Below are 22,645 nucleotides of genomic sequence, written 5' to 3' on the forward strand. Positions count from 1 at the left end.
CTCAAAAAAGTCCTTCAGCATTAAAGAGGCATTAAAGACCTAATTTTTATTAAGGGTATAATAGGAATTATACATAACTTTTCCAGAAAAGTGGATGGTCAACCAAACATAAGCACTCTAGAAATTTGTCACTTTCCCATGTATTATCAACCAAACATCCCAAAAGTACTTTTACATGCATTCTCTTTCTAGAAATCTGCTTTCCAAGAATCCCATTCCTAATAGAAAAAGTGTTTCCCGCGAATCAAACGAGCCCTAAGAGAGTATAGATCTATGGGCACAGAAATATATACCTAGAGAGTCAGGAAGGGAAGGAGAATAGATCCTCGATTACAGAGATTAAGTTTACGTACCATTTATCACGCATGAAAGAAGAGCCGCTGGGTTAGATTGAGAAGAGAAATCGATTCCATCGATCTTTGTAATTAACCAAAATATTTATTTCTGCATGCAGTAAACAATGAACATAATAAAGACATTTACTTAGATTAGTCAACCAATTTCATATATATTATGAATTAATTATCTTTAAGAGTCTCAATTGGATCAGCTCAGGATCACAATTTAGTCGGTCAGTCATTTAATATGAGGACGACCAAAAATTCCTTGACAACCAAAAATTGATTTTGCAATCTCAATTGGGATCCGAATATCGAACCTTTGAATTCCTGATGACTCAGAAACCTGCAGGTAGGTGGCAACCACTCAGACCATTCTACAAATGCTGCCTCCACGTTACGTGCATGCATGAAGGACATCTGCCATGCAGCAGCCGCAAACAAACAAGCAATCGCGCCCCTCCAAAGTTGATATAAATGGCTATAAACCCTAGCTTTACCTCCCAAGCCAAGGCCTATAGATTAGTCGAGAAGCCTTTGCAAGTGAGGTGCTAGGGATGGAGAGAAATCTTGTGCCTGCAGGCGTGGTGTTCTTGATGCTAATCTTGTTTGCTTCAGGTAAAACTCATCTTCGCATGCATGTATTACAGCATATATATATATATACCTCTCCTTGGGTTTCTCCCTTCTTTTTTGTGCTTTTCAAATTGGTTGAAGCTTATATAGCTGCAAGCGTTTGGAAAGCTCATGTCTTTTTAGGCTGCTTAACAAAAGTCATGACTCCTTTCACTGGTGGTATTAATATGTAAAAACAAAAAGAGAACAAAGGGAAATTAAGAAAAATAATGAGAAAACAGCTTTACTTTGGATGGTCACCCTAAAAGGGCCATAATTTTGCTCTACACTCTTAACTATGTTATGATCTTTATTTACCATGTGCTTGACATCGATGCATGCATGCTTGCACGGATGCATGCATGGCTATTGAGATGATGACAGTTGCCGGTGCAAGATTGTGCGAGTCGCAAAGCCACACGTACAAGGGAACGTGCACGAACAACCATAACTGCGCCATTGTATGCCAGAGAGAGGGAAGGGGATTTACTGGTGGCAGGTGCAGGGGATTCTGGCGAAAGTGCTACTGCACCAAGATATGTTAGGTGCTGCATCTCACTCTTAGCATCCAAGCTATTGTACGTACATGGATCTGCTTTAAAAAATATGGGATATTATGTATGTGGGAAGATTATTCTCCGTTGGTAGTTCTCTGTAGTTCTTCTCTGGGACATGCTTTGAGGTTTCTAGCTTTCCAGTGTTCTTATCTGGGATATGGTATGTGTAAGAAAATTACTTTGGATTATTTTGTGCCTCCTGGTATATATACACTTGATATAAAGTTTGATATGGATGAATGATGAATCATTTGTAGGTCTGCTTATCTTTTGGTGATGAATATATATATATATATATATTATAGCAATCCATGATCTCGCTATCCAGAAGTATTTTTTGTCCCTGACGAGATTTAAATTACTCAGTCTATGGTTAGTCTCTATGAGTCCATCATGCAGAGCTATGGATCAGGTCAGTTTTGATACTATTTTTAACGATCGAAGATCTCACCTAAAAAAACTAGTCGGAAAGTTTTTATGTTTTTTAGTTCAATATATTTATTCAAAATTTTTCTATTGAATAACCCATATGGAATTAAATATACATTAGTACGAATTCTCATATACAGATGGTGTGTTCTAAGGGGACCATCCTTATCACGACCATGGAACTAGTGATGTGGAAGAGTGCATATCTCGAAATTTCTCTCTTTTTTAAGAATTTTTGCATATAAGAGTTTATGAAATTTAAGAAATAGTATGTATGTAATTTCTTATGTCAAACAAGACTAAAAAACTATGCATCATGCACCAGTATTGATGAACATTATATTCTGAAAATTGTATATTGATTCATTTGAAAGGTATATATTAGTTTGTTAGATAATTAATTTATTTGGTGTGTATCATCTGGTCATATAATGCATACTAGTAAAAAGTATATTTTGAAAACTGAGTATCGAAGATAAATATTAGATCACTATTGGATGTGTATTAAAAAAAAAATGCAGTATTATTGAAAAGTCGACGAGTATGTATCATCTGGTCATGTAGTATGTACTACTGAATATGATGCTCTAAAAATTATGTATCAATTTGCTTAGAAGTATAGATTAGGTTGCTTGATTACCAATTTGCTAAATGTATATTACCTAGCCGTGTACTATATACTAATGAACGTCATATCTTAAAAACTATATATCGATTTACTTAGCGGTATATATTGGCTTACTAGATAACTAATTTGCTTGGTGTGTATTATCTAACCATATAGTATGTATAGGTAAAAGGTATGTTCTAGAAACAAGAAAAAAAGGATGGCGTGTGCAATTTTTTTCTTCTTGTTTTTTTTAATCATGAGATTGACAACTCCTCTGGTAGGAGTTTCTAATTTTCAAAGTCTTTCTTTAAGATGGGCACTAGGAAAAACATGGTAAAATAAAATATTTGTCTTATATTTTTTTCTTTGGTGTACACTCTATATGATTTTTTCTCAAATAGAGGTAGACCGCTCATCTATGAGAGAAAACTCGAGCAAATTGAGTTTTTGTGTGCTAGTATGATCTAATCAAATGAGGCAAAGGGTTGATACCAGTTCGCTTGATCTTTCTACCATTAGTCACATTTGCTTCAGATAAAATTTATCTTCATTTATGTTAAAAAATATTTTTGAATTATTTAAATTATTTTTGTCTCTCCTTGCAATAAGTCTATTTGCAGATCCCCAAACCCCGCTTCCCTAATCCCATAAGCGAAAAATTGAAAAAGTGATATGCTTTGTTAGCAGGGTTTAGAATCTATTAATAAAATTTATGCTATGGGAGATAAGGCAGGTTGTTCACTCTTATATGCTTCATAGTTTTAAGAGTAGAAAGTTTCTAATCATCATATCTTTGTTTTCTTTCATAAAATAAGAATACCTTATTATCAATTGTCATGAGAAATATCTTATATACTTTAATAATTTTTTATGTCTATTTTCAATATATCTAAATGAGAGGAAAAATGGATATATTTACAGCAAGTGAGGTGTATATCTATAGGACTCCTAAAAGCAAATATTAGGGGTCTTGGTTGTTGGTTTGGTCATCCTCATTTAGATGACTGAAATATCAAAGGGACGGCTAAAATATCCTTCATTAACGCAAATAACAATTCTACGTTCTATCAAGGAAGCTAAGCGATCTTAGTTCTGTTTCTGTTGTCTTAGTTCTTATAGCCTTAGCGTGAGATTAAGGAACAAGCAACCTACGTCTTAGTTCTCTTTCAGCTGTCGAAACAATCAACTAAATCTCTGTATTATTCCTATAAATCTTAGATATCTAATACTAAATAAAATAATATAAATCAAAGAGAAGAGTTGAATGATGGAGGAAATAGTCTCTCCTTTGACATGGAATAAGAGTCTACATACGAGTTACAGAAACCATATGGGGAAGCTACCACCAAAAAAAAAAAAAGCCCTACCCATCAATACCTATACGACCAATATTTCCAACCGTACAGATACCATGCTATGCCATCCATCTATTTAGCAAGTCCATTTACGACAGATCCAATCAATTAGTACTGGGAAAATCGAGCACCACTTTTATGACAGCGTGGACAGCGCAATTAACTTGCTGCCTGTGCGGCACAGCATATGGCCATGATGTTTACAATATTGCATGCATGCATAAAGAACAGATTCAGGGTGCATGCGTTTGGTTTACGACCAGAATCGAAATGGGTTGAAATAAGAATAGACATGGTTAAATCCCCCGACACATTTGGTTTGTAATCAAAATCTGAATTGGAATGAAATTTGAATACTGTGGAAGAGTAGGAATTAAATTTTGGAGGATTGGGACGTTCATATTCCCCCTAGAATTGTAATGGAAATAGGACTCCTTTCAACCAAGTGGCTGAAATAGGAGTCACTCATTTCTATTCCTATTCTAGAGTCCAATTTATCCAACCAAATATGCCCTCAAAAGTAAATATAAAGCTAGTAAACAACATGAGAGAAAACAGGACAACCATACCAGTGGTTAAAGCCTGAAAATATGCATATTTCATCGTTATTCCACAGTTATTTGTAGTATGGTGGTGAGCCTGGGCTTCCTATACCTTCTCAGAAGCAAAGAAGAGCAGACAACACTCACAGATGAGAAAGCCATGCAAGCACCGGCCAACCATGGTGGCATCTTAAGCCCCAAGAAGGGGAAGAGAACCCCAGCTGCCACTGGAATGGCGATGACATTATAGGCCATTGCAAAGAAGTAGTTCCAACGTATACGAGCAAATGTTTTCCTCGAGAGGTCAATGGCTGTGATGATGTCCTCAAGGCTGTTCTTCACCAGCACATAGTCTGCAGCTTCGATGGCGATATCGGTTCCCGCACCAATTGCCATTCCAACATCAGCAGCCGCAAGGGCAGGGGAGTCATTGATGCCATCACCAACCATTGCAACCATACTTCCGTCCTTTTGGAGGGAGCGCACAACATCAGCTTTCCCCGCTGGCATCACCTCAGCTCTCACATCTTCAATGCCAACCTGCAAGTAAAAGAGGAAAGCTCATTGTTCCAGTCACATTGATGAAGTACAATCACAAGGATTGATATTTGAGAAATAACTCAGCATTGAGAAAAATTCAAATTTGCAACACTTGCCAAGAGTTCAGGAATAATTACTACGCATAAAAGTTGCATAGATATTAGAAATAAAAAGAAGCAAAAGTTCATAATATGTCAATATGGAGGTTAGTGCATAAAGAAGTGTAAGGCAACCACCACCAGCAACAGCAACACTAATGCCATCACCAACAAAAGACATCATTATTCGTTAACCTTTACCCATGAGTATTTCATATATAAGTGATGAATAATTTTTGAAGCACTCATAACATTAATAAACTTTAAAAAAACAAAATTCTTGATAGAATTATTATTTTAATAACTTCAATAGTCGTTTTGCCACTGAAAAAGTTTGTGACTAGCTCAGGAAACTTTTAATAGTTGGAAGGATGCTGGTGCCGTGACTTCAGGTGAAAAAAGTCAGTATTTCTTTAGAAAAAGAAAAGAAAAGAGTTCAATGCTTTCTATAACCTCGTAAATGAAAATGCAAACATGTAAGGTTATGTGCCTTCAAGTTTGCAGTGTGGATTGTATAAGAAAGATGGCACAAATCAACATTAAACCTTTATGTCATAAATATCTATGCTTCTAATGAATGAGGTGAGGGCCCCAAAAATCCAACCTCCTTTCCAACAGCTTGTGCTGTCCTCCAGTTATCCCCTGTTAACATAATTGGACAAACTCCCATCTTCTTCAGGCCTTCCACAACAACTGCTGCTTCTCTTTTTAAGGGATCAGCTACGCCCAACACTCCAATGAAGGTACCATGATATGCCACAAGGATACCTGTCTTAGTATTCATTTCGAGGTCCACTATAAAATTTTCAGCTTCAGTAGGAACAAGAACCCCATTTTCAGCTAACAGATTCCGATTGCCAACCTGTTAAGATATTTATAACTGAGTTAGGCAAGATTTTGTTTAAAAACGACAAATGCACATGCACAGACATACATAGTATATGTAAAACATACACAACACTTCTCATTGAATCCTTGCGAGTGAAGTTGAAAATCTTTTCACCATAAACATGCATCAAGATTATTATCTTAATACTTTATAGACTGGTGCCAGAAATCTAATAACCTGTACCCCATCCCTCTACGAGGATACCACACTGTACGCACCAATATCGCTGCACATCTATGGCCGAACGGTTGCTGATTAAGTAGTTCACAGATGAATACATTGATTGATGAGAGAGAGAGAGAGGGAGGGAGGAAGCAAGCAAGCAAGAACATGTCTGAGAGATAGAGATGGAGGGAGGGAAGAAGGGATGATTTCTTGTTTATGAACTCACCAGAACCCTTTTTCCATTGATCAAGCACTGCACACCTCTCCCAGGCACAGCAGAAAAATCCACAGCTTCTAGAAGCCATTCAGATAATCTTTCTTCTTTGCGCTGCTTTCCAGAATCTTTGTCTGTAGGAAGCTTCCCAAAGAAATAATGGTATGCATAATCTAGGATTGCTCTAGCAAGAGGGTGTTCACTGCTAGCCTAAACTACATTAAAAAGCGAAACACAGTTATTGTTTTGTAGTCGTCATTGTTCGAATGAAACGAGGAAATGCTTAGACTCTTTGTCTCACCTCAGCAGATGCAACTAAAGTGAGAAAGTCATCAAGTTCCATTTCTGTGAAAACTTTTGCAGTTGTAACAGCAGCTTTCCCTTGAGTAAGGGTGCCTGTTTTATCAAAGATCACATACTGCACATTCTGAGCTCTCTCTAAGGCATCCCCTCCTTTTATTAAGACCCCATGAGTTGCACCCACACCTGTTGCTACCATAACAGCAGTAGGGGTTGCCAGACCAAGGGCACAAGGACATGCAACCACCACCACAGATATTGAAAACATGAGGGAGAAAATGAAACAATTGCTACTTTCTCTGATCCATGAATCTGGATATGCTCCTAGCGATCCACAGAGAAACCTATACGAAATAAGACAGAGGATAACTACCAAAACAAGTTTGGAAAAAAACCAATCACCAGAACCAGTTTATAAATGCTTTTATGCTGGTAAGTAAACCTACCATCCAAAGAATGTCAAAAAGGACATGGTGATAACGATGGGAACAAAAATGCCGGCAACCTGTAATTGATTAAAGTAATCCGTAAAGATCATGACCATTTTTTTGTCCCAATTGTCGGACAAGACAAGGAATCGTAAGCAAGTAGAACAGAAAATATAGTGCTCAAACGAATTGAAAAAAAATATAGTAAAAACATGAATATGCATTCACCTACAGTGTGCATGGCAGCATTGGATATTAACATCAATATCTAAAATCTGAATCTGTGAAACCACTAGGAATTAGTGCTCAACCATACAATCTTTTACCATAAAAAGCCTAGCAAGATAGGCCATCATGTCCTTGAAGTAGTCCCTACTTTGCCTCACTACCACTACTTTCAGGTCCATCTGTTTCCAGTTTCTGATACGGTAGTGGGACAGACTGTGCATTAAATTGTTAATATACAACAAGTTCAGCCATTTTTTTTATCTTATTTAGGATGCATGAATTTGTAACATCAAATATCACTGGGTAAGGAGTTCATATATGTTCATCCATAAGCCACCTGTAGATTCTCTTCCTTCAGTCATTCATAAGCTTAACCAATACAAAAGTTGCAAACTTCATAGATTATTACAAGTAAAACTACGTAATCAAAGCAAAACCTAAAATAGTAACATTTTTGGTCTTGGAAATGTTAGTTCTGTTGATATTTTGTACACAGTTTAGTATCATCATAGTAAGGTATTCATCATGGTTATACAACTAACAAGTCTGGAGAATGAATACATCAAGAGCCAGCTGACTCCTTTAACAAATAAAACTGTTTCTTCATCAGGTGTTCTAGTATTATCTTGTTATGCACAACAATGACAGTATTGAATGGAACATGCCAGAACATTTTTCACATTGTTTAGTTATTTAATTGGCAAAGGGAAATAACTAACTCTTTTTCTGAATAGAAACAATTAACATCCTGAAGAAAAAAATTAAAGAAAGGAACACGGCAAGGAAGAATAATTTCAGTTTTATGGGACAACGGACCTAAAAACATCTCTATGGCAGATCAACCAGCCACTTAAAGTTCAGATTACAGAAAGAAGGAAAAAATATGCAAGAGATACAATTCATCAACACCATAAAAAAAACATATACTAAATAAAAACAAATTGTTCATACTTACATAGTCGGCAAATTTTTGAATAGGTGCTTTGGACATCTGGGCTGTCTCAACCAGAGAGATTATCTGGCTCAAGACTGTATTAGATCCCACTTTGGTGGCTTGCATATGAAGGACACCATGTAAATTCATTGTGCCTCCAATAACTGAAGAAGATATTTCCTTGAGGATTGGAAAAGATTCACCAGTTACCATACTTTCATCAACATGACTTGTACCCCAAACTACGATGCCATCAGATGGAACCTTTGAACCAGGAAGAACTTTCAACATATCACCTGGTTGAATTAACAATGCATCTATCTCTCTCTCTACAATGTATCTTCCTTCTAAAATCCGAAAACAGAGAAGCAGAACAAAGTTAGAAATAAAAAAAAAAAAGAAAAAAAAATCCAGATCGTTATTCTTAAGCTAGCATCGACAAAAGAAACCACTAGATACTCAACAAAGGAAATGCAAGACATGATAGAAATGGTCCCACTAATATCAGATACTTTTTGACAAGTACCAATGTCAGATATTTAACATGTTTTTTTTTTATGAAAATAGACCTAGTTTAGTAAATAGAAAGCCTCTCAGATCATGTACAGTGATTATACCTGCATCTTTCACCATCAAAAGAGCTGTCCCAGGGGCAAGTTCAACTAACTTCTTGATAGCATCTGATGTCTTCCCTTTTGCAAGAACTTCCAAATACTTTCCAAATAACACAAAGGTAATTATCATCGCACTTGTCTCAAAATATATTGGGGGCCAGAACCCAGTATGTGCACCATATAGAAGTGCACCAACAGAGTAAAAGTAAGAAGCAGAAGTCCCCAGCACAACCAAAACATCCATGTTTGTAGATGCATGTCGCAGTGCTCTATAAGCAGATACATAGAAACGCTTACCGATAATAAACTGCACAATACTCACCAGTACCCACTTCAACAAATCACCCATCAAAAAGGGCCCACAATGCATGCGCAAGATGGAATTTACAAAAGGTATGCGAGGACACACCATCCGTATGAAAAAGACAGGAATCTGCCGCACAAAAAAAATAGAAACTAATAAGAACATAATACACCTTGAATATGTAAGAAAGCATTATAAGAAGCACAAGAACAAAAACATACATGAGCCAGAACCTCATGGAAGAGCAATATAGTGAAGTTATTTTCACAGCATGAAGAATCATACTCACACTGAGAAATAGACTGGAGAGGAAAAGCCAAAGCATTTTTGAGGCTTCTTGTGCATCACTTGAAGCTGCTAGAGCATATGGGTTCCGTACATGCATTTTAAGCCTCCCACCGCTTCCTCTCTCAATGGAATCAACTATAAGTCTCAGACCAATGGCTTCTGGATCGAATATAACCTCAACTTCCGAAAGGGAAATATTTACCTCAAATTGCCTCACCCCTGTCATATTCCTAAGTATTCCTTGTAAAACGTGTACATCTTTCTCACTTGACAATCCATCTACACCTAATAAAATTTTATCTTGGTCACTACTTTGTAGAAAGGCAGCATCAAAGCCAGCATCCTCAATTGCATGAACAATTTCATCTTTACTTATGACTGATGGATCATACTCGACCTCCCCTAGTGAGGTTGCCAAGGCAACTACAGCTCTTTTTACACCAGGTAGCTTTCTCAAAATCCCTTCAACAGAGTTTACACAGGCTGCACATGTCATGCCCCCAATCCTAAATTGCCCCGACAAGACCTTTTGTGATCTTGACATGGTATTATTAGAATCTGGGAGTATCTCAGCTTCAAATCCTGCATCATCAATAGCATCCTTTATATCTTCATCCTGAACAAAGAATCAAAGTTCAGTAAGTGGCATCCGAAGATGAAAAGTCAAAAAAAAAGAAAAGAAAAGAAAACAGTTGCACAACATATTTGAAATTGTCGGGATAATATGTTCAACACAAAAACCGAAAAATAGAATATAATGCACTAGTAAAAAAGTGATAAATTATGAGAGATAAGCAAATCCAATATGCATTCGGCACGAATCATCCCTACCTCAATAATTATTCGTATAAAGGTGCACATTCCTGTAGAATTCAGAAATTTAAAAAGACGAATCCAAATATACTCTAGTGATTTTAAAATTCTATATCTTTATTTCATGATAGGTCACATCATGCTTTGCCAACTCCAAGTAGATGGAAATAGGCATCTTGGCTTATGTTCTTCAAGATGATACTATTCAGACATTCCCAATGCCATCTAGCCAAACAAATACAGCAAAGACTAAATGCCTCAAGAAGGTGAAGATCAATGAATCCCATCAAGAAGAAAGACAGAAATTATCTTGTACACGTTAAAAAAAAAGGAGAGAAACCTCTCTATGATGCAATTCTACAAGAAGCTGAAGGTGTCTGTTTCCCATCAGTAAAAGGGCCAATAGCCAACCACTAACATTCAGGCACATAGAGAAAAGGAACTGAGATTTACAAATATCAAATAGTAGTAAATATGAATATAAATCATGAATGCGATAAACAAATCCAATATCCAGAGTTTTAAAGAATATCAATGAAAGAAAAAATAGAAGTTTCAAATAATAAAAAGTTATACCTGACATTCTAATTGAACATGAACAAATAAGGCTGTGTTTAGACCTCCTTAATTTCTAAATCATGATCTTGTCCCAATTCTTGATTTAGAATTTTCAGTTTTTGATAGTTGAGAATTTTCAGCAAGGTGTTTGGTTGGTAAAAGGAGAAAGTTCCAAAATGGAAAATCGTAGGATGATATATCCTAGAGAAAAAATAATGAATTTTGATAATTCTAGTCAATATAGAAATTTCTAGTTTCATGATCTGAGGATCCCGAAATTTCATGTACTGCCAAACACTGAGTTACTAAAAACCTTGTAATTTCAGAAACCACAAAAGATTGCAACATATCATGATCTTTTAGAAACACATCATAAGTGTAACAAGTATTTCGCACATATAATCAAGTCATACGAGAAACAAGGGCAGCTTGTCAAATGTGTAAACACTTAGAAATGTACTACAAAGAAAATAAATCAAGTGGAATATCAATAAAGAAACTGTCAAAGGAACCTAAATCTGAAGAGAAGCAGATTACAATAGAACCTAGAAAAGAAAAAAATATGCCTTACTAGAATCTCATTTATGACAATAATTTTTAGATAACTAAACAGGGAAGGAAATATAAGAAACGTGAAAAGAAAAGGATGATATCACTGAAGTAAATAAATAAAAGTTATAAACTATATTTGAACTTTCATGCCCATAAGAAGTCAAGAAGAAAACATAAAAAGTTGTAATCTTTTTCTTCTTTTTCAAATTCACATTCTTACTTACAAAAGATTAAAATCAAATATCAAGTTAGATTTAGTTACATGGTTTGAGTTTCTTCTAAAACTAGCTGTCAACCTAATATCAATTCACCAACTTTTCTATCTACACTTGAGTCCTAACTGCAATTTGCAAATGGTCTAGAAACAAAAGAGAGAAAATATAATCTAAATGAATTAAATGAATGCTACATGAAGTCAACCTGAAATAGCTCGAATAACACCTGATATTTAGTTAATTAAGGCTGCATTAAAGCAGAGCTTTCCCACATCCTTTATTTAGAAGGTACACTCAGAAGAAAGAAGTATTTCACAATCTTGGTAACAGGAAAAACAGAAACGAGAGTTTAAACTTTATGATGACCGACAGAGCTTTCAATTCCCATTACAATTAGCGCGAAGCCTGTCTTTAGAAACAGAAACGAGAGTTCAACCATGACTAGGAAAACATATTAGGAAAGAATAGAAGTTATATGAAGATAAGGAGAAGAAAATTTATATCCTTCTATTGAGCACAAAGAATAAGGAGGATTGCTATCCAGGTTAGACTATCCCTATGTTAAATTCAAAAAAAAAAAATGTATACAAAGTATGCAAAAGAGAGAAATTGCAGGATTACCCAGAAAAAAAAAACATGTTTCTGAGATCAAAATTATTCAAGAACCCTAAAAAGTCCAAGCAAGTACAAACCCATTGAAGAATCTACATTTCATGAGAAGACACCTGCAAGACAGAGAACATAGCTTTTACATGGATCAGAGACACCCCAAAATTTGCTTCCGATGCTAGACTCCACTTATGCGAAAAAATCCAAAAAGAGGGTAAAACATCCTAGAAATTAAACCAAAATTTCTGAGGGTCGTATCATCTCATAAACTCCAAGAACTTGCATAGCTCCTGGAAAACCCAAATCGAGTGGCAAAACTACAGCAAGTATGAGCTCCAAGAACTTGCATAGCTCCTGGAAAACCCAAATCCATTGGCAAAACTACAGCAAAAAATTGCATAGGTCCAAGAAACCCGAGAAGGGATTGGAAAAACTACAGTTTTTAATTAAAAGATAACTACAGAGCAAAAAAAAGTAAAAAAGACCAACTCAGACTAGAACCACCGATGCCTTCAATATAGTATAATACAATAATAAAGATATAAATATTATAATTATTAGCATAAATTATTTTTTTATAATATAATATAATATTAAATTATTTAAAATAACATATTAATGTATTATGATATAACGTAATCATAGTCTGCCGAATCAGACCTACCGACCGGTTCGGCCTGGTACAGGCCGTTCCGGCCTGGAACCAGGATCCGGATAGTGTAAAAACCGGTTCCAGCTATTTTCGGACCAGTACAGACATGTACGCGTGCGTACCGGCCTCATACTGGCCCGTACTAGTGCGAACCGGTCAGTTTGCACCGGTACCTTTTTTTTTTAACCACAACGTGCGCACGCACGCGTTGTGGATTTTATGCGCGCTGTGGTATAGCGTGTGGCCCTTTTTGTGCCACGCGCTCCCTCGGGACAGAGCGCCCCGCGTGGGCGTGGGGCCATGCGCCTGCGCGATTCTCCGCCTCGCACATTTCCACGTACGGTTCCACTGCACATGGGCGCGATTCCCCGCGCTGGGAATCGCCTCGCGCGCGGTTCCCCCGCCCGCGCAGGTCATAAATACCATAGAGTTGCATTAGATGCCACTTTGTGACCACCTTTTATCCGCGCGTTCGCGTACGGACGAGAATCGAAAAAAAGAGTAGGAGACCGGTTGGTACCGGACCGGTTCCGGTACGAACTGGTCTCGAACCGGTCCGGTAGGCGACCGGTACGCCTACCGGTACCGGTTCAACGTACCGTGAATGTAATATAATATTATATTTATAGTATAATATAATAATAGAAGGTATAAAATATTATAATTATTAGTGTAAAATAATTTTTTACCCTCCTGATGACCTTTTATTTCTATAACAAATTTTCTAGTAGATTTCCAGGATTATAAAGAAATATTTTGTATAATTGTTATATTTTATCACGGGTATTTTGGTTAAAAAAATAACTTTCCGATCATGCCTAAAAGTGCTTTTCTAGAAAACTCCAAAATGGAGCTTCTCCCAAAAAGCTGTTTTTAGTTTTCTGAAAAAGCTAAAACAGCTTCCCAAAATTTTTACCAAACACTTCTATTTTATCTAAAAGTGCTTTTGGAGGCCAGAAAGTGCTTTTTGGCCCTCCAAAAGCTCCCCCAAACGGAGCCTGGATCATCCAACTAAACCCCAAGAAGCTACAATGCCCCCCAAAAAACAAATCACATGGAAGAAGTGCATTTTTTATTATTTCCAAGTTAAGACCACTACACTAAGGAAAGAAGGGGGAAAATAGAAAACTTTTATTCATCTACAGCCATCCACATCTCTAATTCGAAGATGAACCCCTATCCGCACGGATAACAACAGCAAATTTGCATAAAAATAAGCAACATAAAAATTCAGACATCTTTCCTTGAGCCAATAACCCATCACGATCCCAAGAGGCCTTAAAATCTCAGAACCCATTGAAAATTCCATTTTTCTATTTAACCGTGTGAATCAAAATAACAAGGAAACTTCTATTCAGGGTACTACCATTCACATCTTCGCTTCCTAACATAAACCCCAACGTAAACAAATACAACAAAGAACCACAAAACCAAAACAAACATTCTGAGGGCCAAAGGATCCATATTGATCCAAGAGACCCAGTTAAACGAAAGGTTTTGTCCAGATTGGATAAACCCCAATTCAAACAAATAATTCAACTAAAAAAGATAAGGCAACGAAACCCTGTAAGCCAGCCAAACTGACCAAAAGACAAAAAGATCAAAACTAAACCATGATAGCCATAGAAAACACAAAACCCAAAACCCATTTGGGAAACACTCCATCTTTTGTCCAGATCATGGACTCCGACACCTCTAATTTCACCGATAAACCCCAATTCTCCCCAAACAATCCACAAGAAAAGAAAGAGATATTCAACCATCAATCAATCCCAGAAAAACAACCAATTAAACCCAAGAATTCAGGATTGCGACTAAAAACCCAGAACCCATAAATCAGAAGGCGAGAAAGAGTGAAAGAGAGAGGAAAAGGTCCAACCTTGACGAGATTGGGATCGAAGACCACATGGGCCTTGTTCTGGAGCAAGGAGACGGAGGCCCTGGTGACGCCTCCGAGGGCGGTGATGGCGGCCTCGACGGAGTTGGTGCAGGCGGAGCAGGTCATCCCGCTGACCCTCACCTGGATTCTCTTCGCCTCCTTTTCATCCCCTCCCCTCGCGTCCGCCGCCGGCGGAGGCGGCTCCTCCAAGTCGTAGGAGTCGAGGAGGCGGACGTCCTCGAGATCGCCGGAGTCCTCCCTCACCGAGATGGCCTCCGGCCGGCGGCGTCCGGAGAGCGGGGTCAGCTGAAGGTCCCGGAGGCTCGGAGCCATTGAGGCCGAGAGAGACAGATATTGAGGGAGGAGCAGGGGGAGGAAACTTTTAAATAGAAGGGAAAACAACAGTCTAAATAGAAGAGGCGGAAGTCGTTGGTATTCTTGATGACGGTTTTGCCCTTTAAATTTATTTAACTGGAAGAAATATCTTTGTTAAATTTTTTTGGGTGATGTCAGGTAGGCGTCCGTTTCGTTGGTAGGAGATAGTTTCTAGGTTTCTCCTTGTTCCTCAAGAAAATTTTAAAAAATATTATATAAAATTTTCTTAGTAAGATATTTAATATTTGGAAAAAATTATAAATCATCCATTATTGATTAATATTTGATTTATTGGGGGAGGTAAAAAGTAGTAATTAGCTATTTCCAAAAATTGTAGAATTTAGAAAAGATTATAAATCATCCATTATTAATCATTACTTAATTTATCGAGGCCGTGGAAATCAATAAATTTTTGTTTTTGTAAGAGATGTAGAAGTCAGATAGACAATATCTTATTGGATTGATCTCATGATGTTTAACACCAATCCTTTACTATTACATTATGGATGAATTGGATGATGCTCATTAATGGTTGATCAGTCGTCAAATTTAGATGAATTAATAGACCATAAGACATAATTTAATACACTAAGACACGGGCAAATTAGATAACCTCTAAAAGATACAAATATTTAATAGTAAAATTTCGAAACAGTTGACTTAGTATAAATATGATATTAGACTTGTCGACTTGGCAAGAAATAGAAAAGAATATTTTGGATCCAAAGTTTAGTTGGCTTGGTTAAAAAAATCATTACAAATAAAAAAATTAATTTGTGCTATATAATTTATTCATATGTACTATGTAGAGATTAAATACAAGGTTCTAATACATGTCATATTTATATTAGTTAAAATATATTTTGGTCAATAAAGTTCAGTTTCTAGGTAGGATGACGCGGCCTTTAACCGCGTTGACAAATATCAAAGGACACATGCCACGTCAATTTTTAACTTGTGACGGAATAAAAATAGGAAGCAAACCAATTTATTAATTGTGAAGGGCAATATGGGAAGAAATTGTTCCGGTTAGGGACGCGGAGTTTGCTTGATGACACTTGACAGGGTGGTTCTATATACACCCCCCCTATTGCTCAGGACACCCCCCAAAAATTTAAAAAAAATTAAATACTCTCTACACCCCCCCATTTGCTAAGGACACCCCTAAAAAATTAAAAATTCCTAAATTACCCCCCACCCTCCCTACCCCCTCACCTAAATTGCTCTCTACACCCCCCAAACCCCCCCCACCCCGCTCTTCCCCTCCAAAACACCCGCCGGCTTCTCCCTTCCGCCCAAAAAACCTCGCCTCAAGCACCTCGCCGGCGGCCAAACCCCCTCCGTCTCCCCCTTCTCCCTCTCGTCGCCGGTCGGTGCAGTGCACCTCGCCAACGCCCAAAACCCCCCCGTTCCCCCTTCTCCCTCTCGTCGCCGGCATTCTCCCGATCTCCGACCACCTCGCCGGCTTCTCCCGGAACCACCTCCCCGGCCATCTCCCGAGCAACGAGCACCTCGCCGGCGCCTCCACGACCACCTCGAGGTAGCTCCCCCCCCCCCCCCCCCCCGCCTCCCCAAATCGTTCGGCACTGGATCGCCGAACAAAAGGCTTCTGTTCGGCTGAACAGTGCCGAACAGAAGCCTTCTGTTCGGCAACCCTCAACCGAACAGAAGCCTTCTGTTCGGCTGCACAGTGCCGAACAGAAGGCTTCTGTCCGGCACTGTGCAACCGAACAGAAGGGTTCTGTCCGGCTCTGTGCAGCCGAACAGAAGCCTTCTGTTCGGCACTGTGCAGCCGAACAGAAGGCTTCTGGTGCCAAATCGCGTGCCGTGCTGAATTTTGTGCCGAACAGATCCTCTGATTCATTAATTCTTGGTGATAAATTATTTTATATGTAGGGCTATGCTACAACCGAATCGTATACTTTTATTGAGTTATGTCTTGAGTTTACGAGTCGTATACTTTTGAATTATCATTTATGTATGCAATTGAAGTAACATTGAATTATTTATCACAAAACCCAATCATGTAGATTCCAAGAAGTAACTTGTTTCTTTTTTGGCTTGTTTTATCATTTATCATTTATGTATGCAATTGAATTATTTTCTTTGATATAGCCTAACATTGAATTTCTATATTTTCAGACATGGATCCCGGTCCCGCCAGAGTTAGACCTACGGCGTCAGCTAGGAGACGTCGTGCTACGATTGCTTCTCCCGAGCCTGCTCATATGCCATCGCCCTCTCCTGAGTCAGAGCATGATGATATGCCCGCTAGGGGCGAAGACGATGAGTCCGTTGGACCATGTCCAGGAGGTCCAGAGGATGAGTCCGTCCTGATCAGTTTCAGGACGCATATAGCAGCTTCCATCTGGAGGCAACAGGTATTGTTTATTTGTTATAGCATTATATTTTGTTTATTGATGTTTGATAAAGTAGTAGTAATTATACATTTATATTACAGGAACGGACTCCACTAAAGTGCATGAACCATACTGCCAAGGTTGGTGAATGGAAGTGGTGGCCTTCAAACCAACCAAATACCAGGTTCAAAGCACTATTGAGGCAGTCGGGCCTCATAGAGTTAGTACAGTGCTCTTATCGATTCATCGATAAGATTCTGATTTCGGGCTTCGTAGAGAGATGGCAGCCCGAGATGAACACCTTCCATATACCATTTGGCGAGATCACTATCACGTTGGATGATGTATCCGCCATTTTAGGGATTCCTGTCGCAGGTGCCTCAGTAGCAGTTTCTCCTGAGAGGATGAGTGATCGGGATGCTGAGGAGCTACTTGTGGAGTTGTTGGGGGTGTCAGCTGGAGACGCGCGTCAGGAGATACTGTCATCGCGCGGTCAGTCTGTGAGGATGGAGTGGCTGAGGACTCAGTTTCACTCTGTATCTGATAGAGACAGCCAGCAGAGGATAGAGTGTGCAGCACGAGCCTATTTGTTATTTTTGTTAGGCTGCACACTCTTTGCTGATAAGAGTGGGACCAGGGTGCCTATAGCGTATCTGTGTTTACTGCGGGATCTGGATAGGGTGAGCACATATGCCTGGGGTACAGCTGCCTTAGCATATTTGTATCGGCAGTTGGGGATTGCGTCGAGGTCATCAGTGAGACAGATCAGTGGTTATATGACGCTTCTGCAGGCATGGATTTATGAGCATTTTCCAGCACTCAGTCCTCACCCGTCGCTTGAGTATACTGATGCCAGTCCCCGCGTGCACCGCTGGATGCCCGGTACTCCATCCCGTACCACGATGGACCATTTAGTGGTTCTACGTGAGTCATTGGACCTTTTGAGCATCGATGAGGTACGTATCATATTACTATTTGCTTGTGTTTGTCAGTACTTTTAATATGCGATATAGTATAAAACTGAAATGGACCTTTTGTTTTGCAGGTTATTTGGGATCCCCATCATCGGCTTCGGGGAGATCGCCCATATGTTGATATCGCATTTTTTAGTGGCTCCATCAAGTGCCTTGATATCGTAGAACCCTATCATCCAGAAAGGGTTCTTAGACAGTTTGGTCGTATTCAGACCATCCCTCGAGCGCCACTAGCCCCTACGCGAGCCAACAGAGGTTCCACAGCAAGCTCGTACCGGATACATTACTCCTATATGGATCAGCTTTGGGAGTGGTGGGAGGACCACGTGCTGAGCCAGGCGAGCAGGAGCCACCCAGTTACCCGGCCATCAGACAGCGTACCGGGATACATGGAGTGGTATCTCCGTATCACGCACGTTGCAGTTCAGCCTCCTCATCTGCGCTCGAGTACTCATTCTGGAGCTAGGGGAGGTCATGATGATGCTGACATGCACCGGCGGCGTATTGCAGATGCACTCGGTATCAGTACCGACATTGTACGGATGGGTCCCTCAGAGGCTACGTCACTAGGTGCCGGGCACCTATTTCATGCTATTTGTCAGATGCATCAGTTACTTCTGGGTGATGAGCCTGGCCCGAGTACAGCACCCTCTCATTCGGATCCAGCACCCTCTCATTCGGACGTACAGCAGTACACGCGTCGACGACGGCGTCATAGGGATTGATGATGAAGCCTTTGTAATCTTTGTAAAGCCTTTGATATTAATGAAAAATATATATTTTTGGTACATTTACGTGTAATCTTTGTAAAGCCTGGCCCGTTCTATTTTACACAAATATAACAGTGCACATAACAATCAATCTAACAATGCGAAGACAGATATTTTTTGATTTATATTGATGATGGAGTTTCACAGTACATGACTCTAAGAGCCCAAAAAAATTTACAACTTTCAAAAATTGTACATATATAAACAATCAATCTAACTCTACTGTCTCGCTAATTATAACATTAGGTGAGATGCTCTCTTTGAACTGTTGAATCCGGGCTTCATATGAATTTTCCCATCCGGTAGCACAAGGAAGATGATATTTTCGCCAGTTGGTCGCTACTGGCGGAACGGGATGTCCCGGCAACAAGAACACCTTCAAAATTAGAAATAAGAAAATATTAATAGCTACAAAATTATAAATAAGCAAAATTAAATAAGCAAAATTAAATATTCGCAAGTGTTGTGAACGTAGTACCTCAACAAAATGATTTCCATTTACGAATCCGATAGCGATATCTTTGCGGGATAGAAGAGGTACTGGCACAGAACGGAGAGGTAGGAAGGTCAGACATTGTTGCAACGAGAGATGGTATAGGACAACATTATAGCAGGATGCTATAAGATGACCCATGTCCGGCATAGTCATCCATCTGTCATATGGTGGACAATCATCATAATATGATAATGCATGAGTGATCTCAGCAATCGTCCCTTCCACACCATATAATGTGCGATAGTGGTCCGAATGACATTGCAACTCTTGCAATAAATCCTTCCTAACACGCACCCAGTCATCTTCTCCAAATCCCAGTAAGTCAGCTATTGCCCTAAATCCGCAATTCCCATCAGCTTTTACATCCTTGATATGCTGGATGTATGGTCTCAAGGCAGAAGGAATAGCATCAATATAGATAATGGGCGTATGTGACTGGGCTCTAGTACGAAAAACCTGCAAATAATATCAAATGATAGAAAATATGTAACAATGGCAGAAATATCCAAATAGTTATCCATCTCAGCACATCCCGTACCGGCACGGCACGGCACGTCCCGACATGTCCCGTATCGGCACATCTCGGCACGGCACATACCGACATGTCCCGTATCGGCACATCTCGGCACGGCACATCCCGTATCGGCACATCTCGGCACGGCACATCCCGTATCGGCACATCTCGGCACGGCACGTCCCGACATGTCTCGTATCGGCACATCTCGGCACGGCACGTCCCGACATGTCCCGTATCGGCACATCTCGGCACGGCACGTCCCGACATGTCCCATATCGGCACATCACATACCGGCACGGCACGGACCGTCCCGTAGACGTTGTGATACCTATTGTAAGGAAATAAATATTTGGTACTTACCTTTTGCTTGGGCCGCCTCTTTTGAATCTGAGTAGATGGATTGCGGATGGTAACTTTCTCAACACCAGGTGAATAACTATCCTGTCCAGATAGAACCAACTCAAACGCAGACGGGTCACGTCGAGTAGACGTATCAACCTTCATTGAAGCGCGCCCACGTGAACCGGTCTTCCATTTTGCAGGCTCTAAAAGAGGTGTACTATCTGACTTGCAATCTCTCGTAACTTCTTGATCATCTGCAATTGAGAAGCCCCATCTAACTTCTTGAATCGTAGCGCAATCAAATCTAACTCTGCATCACAACTCAACTGAATTGGCTGCACGGGGGGGGGGGGGGTAGGCACAATATCAAGTTTCCTCCAATGAGGATCTATGCAGTCGAGAGGAATGGGCCGACCTTCCACCCTGTACCGCGCAATCTGGTGAGCACATGGTATACCATGTGTGCGTCGAATAGCGCACCCACAATTTGAATCATCAAACCCAACTGAATTGGCTCGTTTCGATTGGGCGAGGACATGATTTAACGCACTTATAGATATGAAACCTCGCAACTCTTTGAATTCAGCTGGCTTGAAGTTGTGCTGCACTACCAATAAACTCTTCTCCAATGAGGCTTTAACGGAGCTGTGCTGCAACTCAATCAATCCATGTATTCTAGTCCAAGATGACTCGAAACTTCCTTGGCTTGATCCAAGCTGCTTTTTGAGCTTTGCATGTGCACTCTCGACCCTAGTAAACAAATGAAAGTTAGATATAACAATTGAGGCAAATTAAAATTAAATGAGTCTTTATTTGTGATACCTATTTGTCGTCACATTTCCGTAGTGCCTGCATGTATCCGTCCACGCCGCAACAAATCTTTCCTTGTATTTGCTCAGCCAAGTATCTGACACATACTGTAGTGCATCTGGATAGGTACCGAACTCTCTCTGCAGTGCACTCCAGCGATCATTATACTCGTCTTCCGTGGAGGACAGCACTAGTACATTCCAACTCATAATAAATTTATCCCATTTCTCCTTCAATTCGAAAAATTTTTTGCACTTGGCCAAAACATTCCTACTAATATGCCATCTACATAATAAATGTCTAGCAGTAGGAAATACTCTATGAATTACATTCATCAAAGCCAAGTCTCTATCTGTAACAATCAACTCAGGCAAAACATCATCAGCTATGACACTGCGCAATCTCTCTAATGCCCAAGTATAGCTTTCTTCCCGCTCAGAATTTAAGTATACAAAAGCAATTGAAAATGTCATGTCAGTAGATGTCACCCCCACAATCTCTAAGAGCGGAAGACGATACCTATTCGTCTTGTACGTGCAATCCATTATCAACACACGGAGAAATGCACGGAACAAATCAATGCTGCCAGGGTGTGCCCAAAATAAGTCATGCACAACATCCGTATTAGTACAATTCCTATGCCACTCAATATATTTAGCCTCTGATAATTTACCTAATAGATGTTGCATTTCAGACCTCCCGGCTTTCTCTACAACCTTAAACCGTTGACGTACATTGTAGATAGTCTTGATAGTCGTAACATTGAGGGCATCTCTTTCCTTCAATGTGGATAATATGTCCTTTGGACGAACCAAACTCTTCGACATATCCACTAACAATTCCGTCTCCTGCTCAGATAATCTCCCTGCATATGAGTGCCCCTCCAGATTCTCTGCAGCGGGATGATTGTGCACTCCACATACGACCAGTAATATCCAATCATCCGCAGTATCCAATTTCTTTTCTCTTAATGCAAAAGGGCATCCACACTTCTTTGTCCCACAGGCAGTCTTTATTCGCTTTTCTTTTTTGGTTCGGTACGTCCCACCCCTCTCACAACCTAACGTAATTCTGGGTTTCTTAGAAATGGTACCTGCATCGGATGATTTGATTACAACAACAAAACCATTTCGCCTCCCAGCTTCACGACACCAATTACACAAGTCCTCTCTACTCTTGAAGATCTATACATTAAACAATTTATGTAAGTACACAGTTGTAAAAATAGCTCGCTAAACTAATACAAAATTGCACAATACATTATAATACCTCGTA

General features: G+C 39.5%; 2 protein-coding genes and 1 long non-coding RNA gene across 6 annotated transcripts; 1 reads left to right on the top strand and 2 right to left on the bottom strand.

Moving 5' to 3' along the window:
- Positions 1–803: 803 nt before the first annotated feature.
- LOC120108203 (defensin-like protein 1) lies at positions 804–1,742 on the top strand. 3 transcript variants are annotated; one of them, XM_039121782.3, is made up of 2 exons: positions 804–956; positions 1,338–1,742. In XM_039121782.3, the coding sequence occupies exons 1-2, from the start codon at positions 896–898 to the stop codon at positions 1,496–1,498; spliced, it is 222 nt and encodes a 73-aa protein (XP_038977710.1). In that variant the 5' UTR covers positions 804–895; the 3' UTR covers positions 1,499–1,742. The 3 variants fall into 3 exon arrangements, with proteins under 3 accessions (XP_038977710.1, XP_088572868.1, XP_088572867.1); XM_088716742.2 differs by having other exon boundaries at positions 838–956; positions 1,294–1,742; XM_088716741.2 differs by having other exon boundaries at positions 844–956; positions 1,275–1,742.
- A 2,495-nt stretch (positions 1,743–4,237) lies between these two features.
- On the bottom strand, positions 4,238–15,093 carry LOC103721252 (cation-transporting ATPase HMA5-like). 2 transcript variants are annotated; one of them, XM_039124717.3, is made up of 9 exons: positions 14,727–15,093; positions 9,450–10,064; positions 8,860–9,289; positions 8,264–8,589; positions 7,099–7,157; positions 6,654–6,996; positions 6,365–6,562; positions 5,689–5,946; positions 4,238–4,986 (listed from the first exon to the last, which is right to left on the bottom strand). In XM_039124717.3, the coding sequence occupies exons 1-9, from the start codon at positions 15,057–15,059 to the stop codon at positions 4,510–4,512; spliced, it is 3,039 nt and encodes a 1,012-aa protein (XP_038980645.2). In that variant the 5' UTR covers positions 15,060–15,093; the 3' UTR covers positions 4,238–4,509. The 2 variants fall into 2 exon arrangements, with proteins under 2 accessions (XP_038980645.2, XP_088572865.1); XM_088716739.2 differs by lacking the exons at positions 6,365–6,562; positions 6,654–6,996; positions 7,099–7,157.
- A 4,205-nt stretch (positions 15,094–19,298) lies between these two features.
- Positions 19,299–20,144, bottom strand: LOC149768382 (uncharacterized). Its single transcript, XR_016399529.1, has 2 exons — positions 19,684–20,144; positions 19,299–19,581 (listed from the first exon to the last, which is right to left on the bottom strand). It is a non-coding gene; the product is annotated as an uncharacterized LOC149768382 (long non-coding RNA).
- Between the last annotated feature and the right edge of the window lie 2,501 nt (positions 20,145–22,645).

The sequence above is a fragment of the Phoenix dactylifera genome, chromosome 2 (genome assembly GCF_051530095.1).
Source record: "Phoenix dactylifera cultivar Ajwa chromosome 2, Ajwa_hap1_PhDact_Kaust_v1.1, whole genome shotgun sequence".
Classification (NCBI taxonomy): Eukaryota; Viridiplantae; Streptophyta; class Magnoliopsida; order Arecales; family Arecaceae; genus Phoenix; species Phoenix dactylifera.

Bases quoted from the DNA above. Each gene is read 5' to 3' on its own strand.
- LOC120108203 (XM_039121782.3), top strand. From the start codon at position 896: ATGGAGAGAAATCTTGTGCCTGCAGGCGTGGTGTTCTTGATGCTAATC. The intron at 957-1,337 runs GTAAAACTCATC...AGATGATGACAG, and splicing joins GCTAATCTTGTTTGCTTCAG to TTGCCGGTGCAAGATTGTGC.
- LOC103721252 (XM_039124717.3), bottom strand. From the start codon at position 15,059: ATGGCTCCGAGCCTCCGGGACCTTCAGCTGACCCCGCTCTCCGGACGC. The intron at 8,590-8,859 runs GTATAATCACTG...TTCGGATTTTAG, and splicing joins TTTGATGGTGAAAGATGCAG to AAGGAAGATACATTGTAGAG. The intron at 7,158-8,263 runs GTAAGTATGAAC...AATCAATTACAG, and splicing joins TTCAAAAATTTGCCGACTAT to GTTGCCGGCATTTTTGTTCC.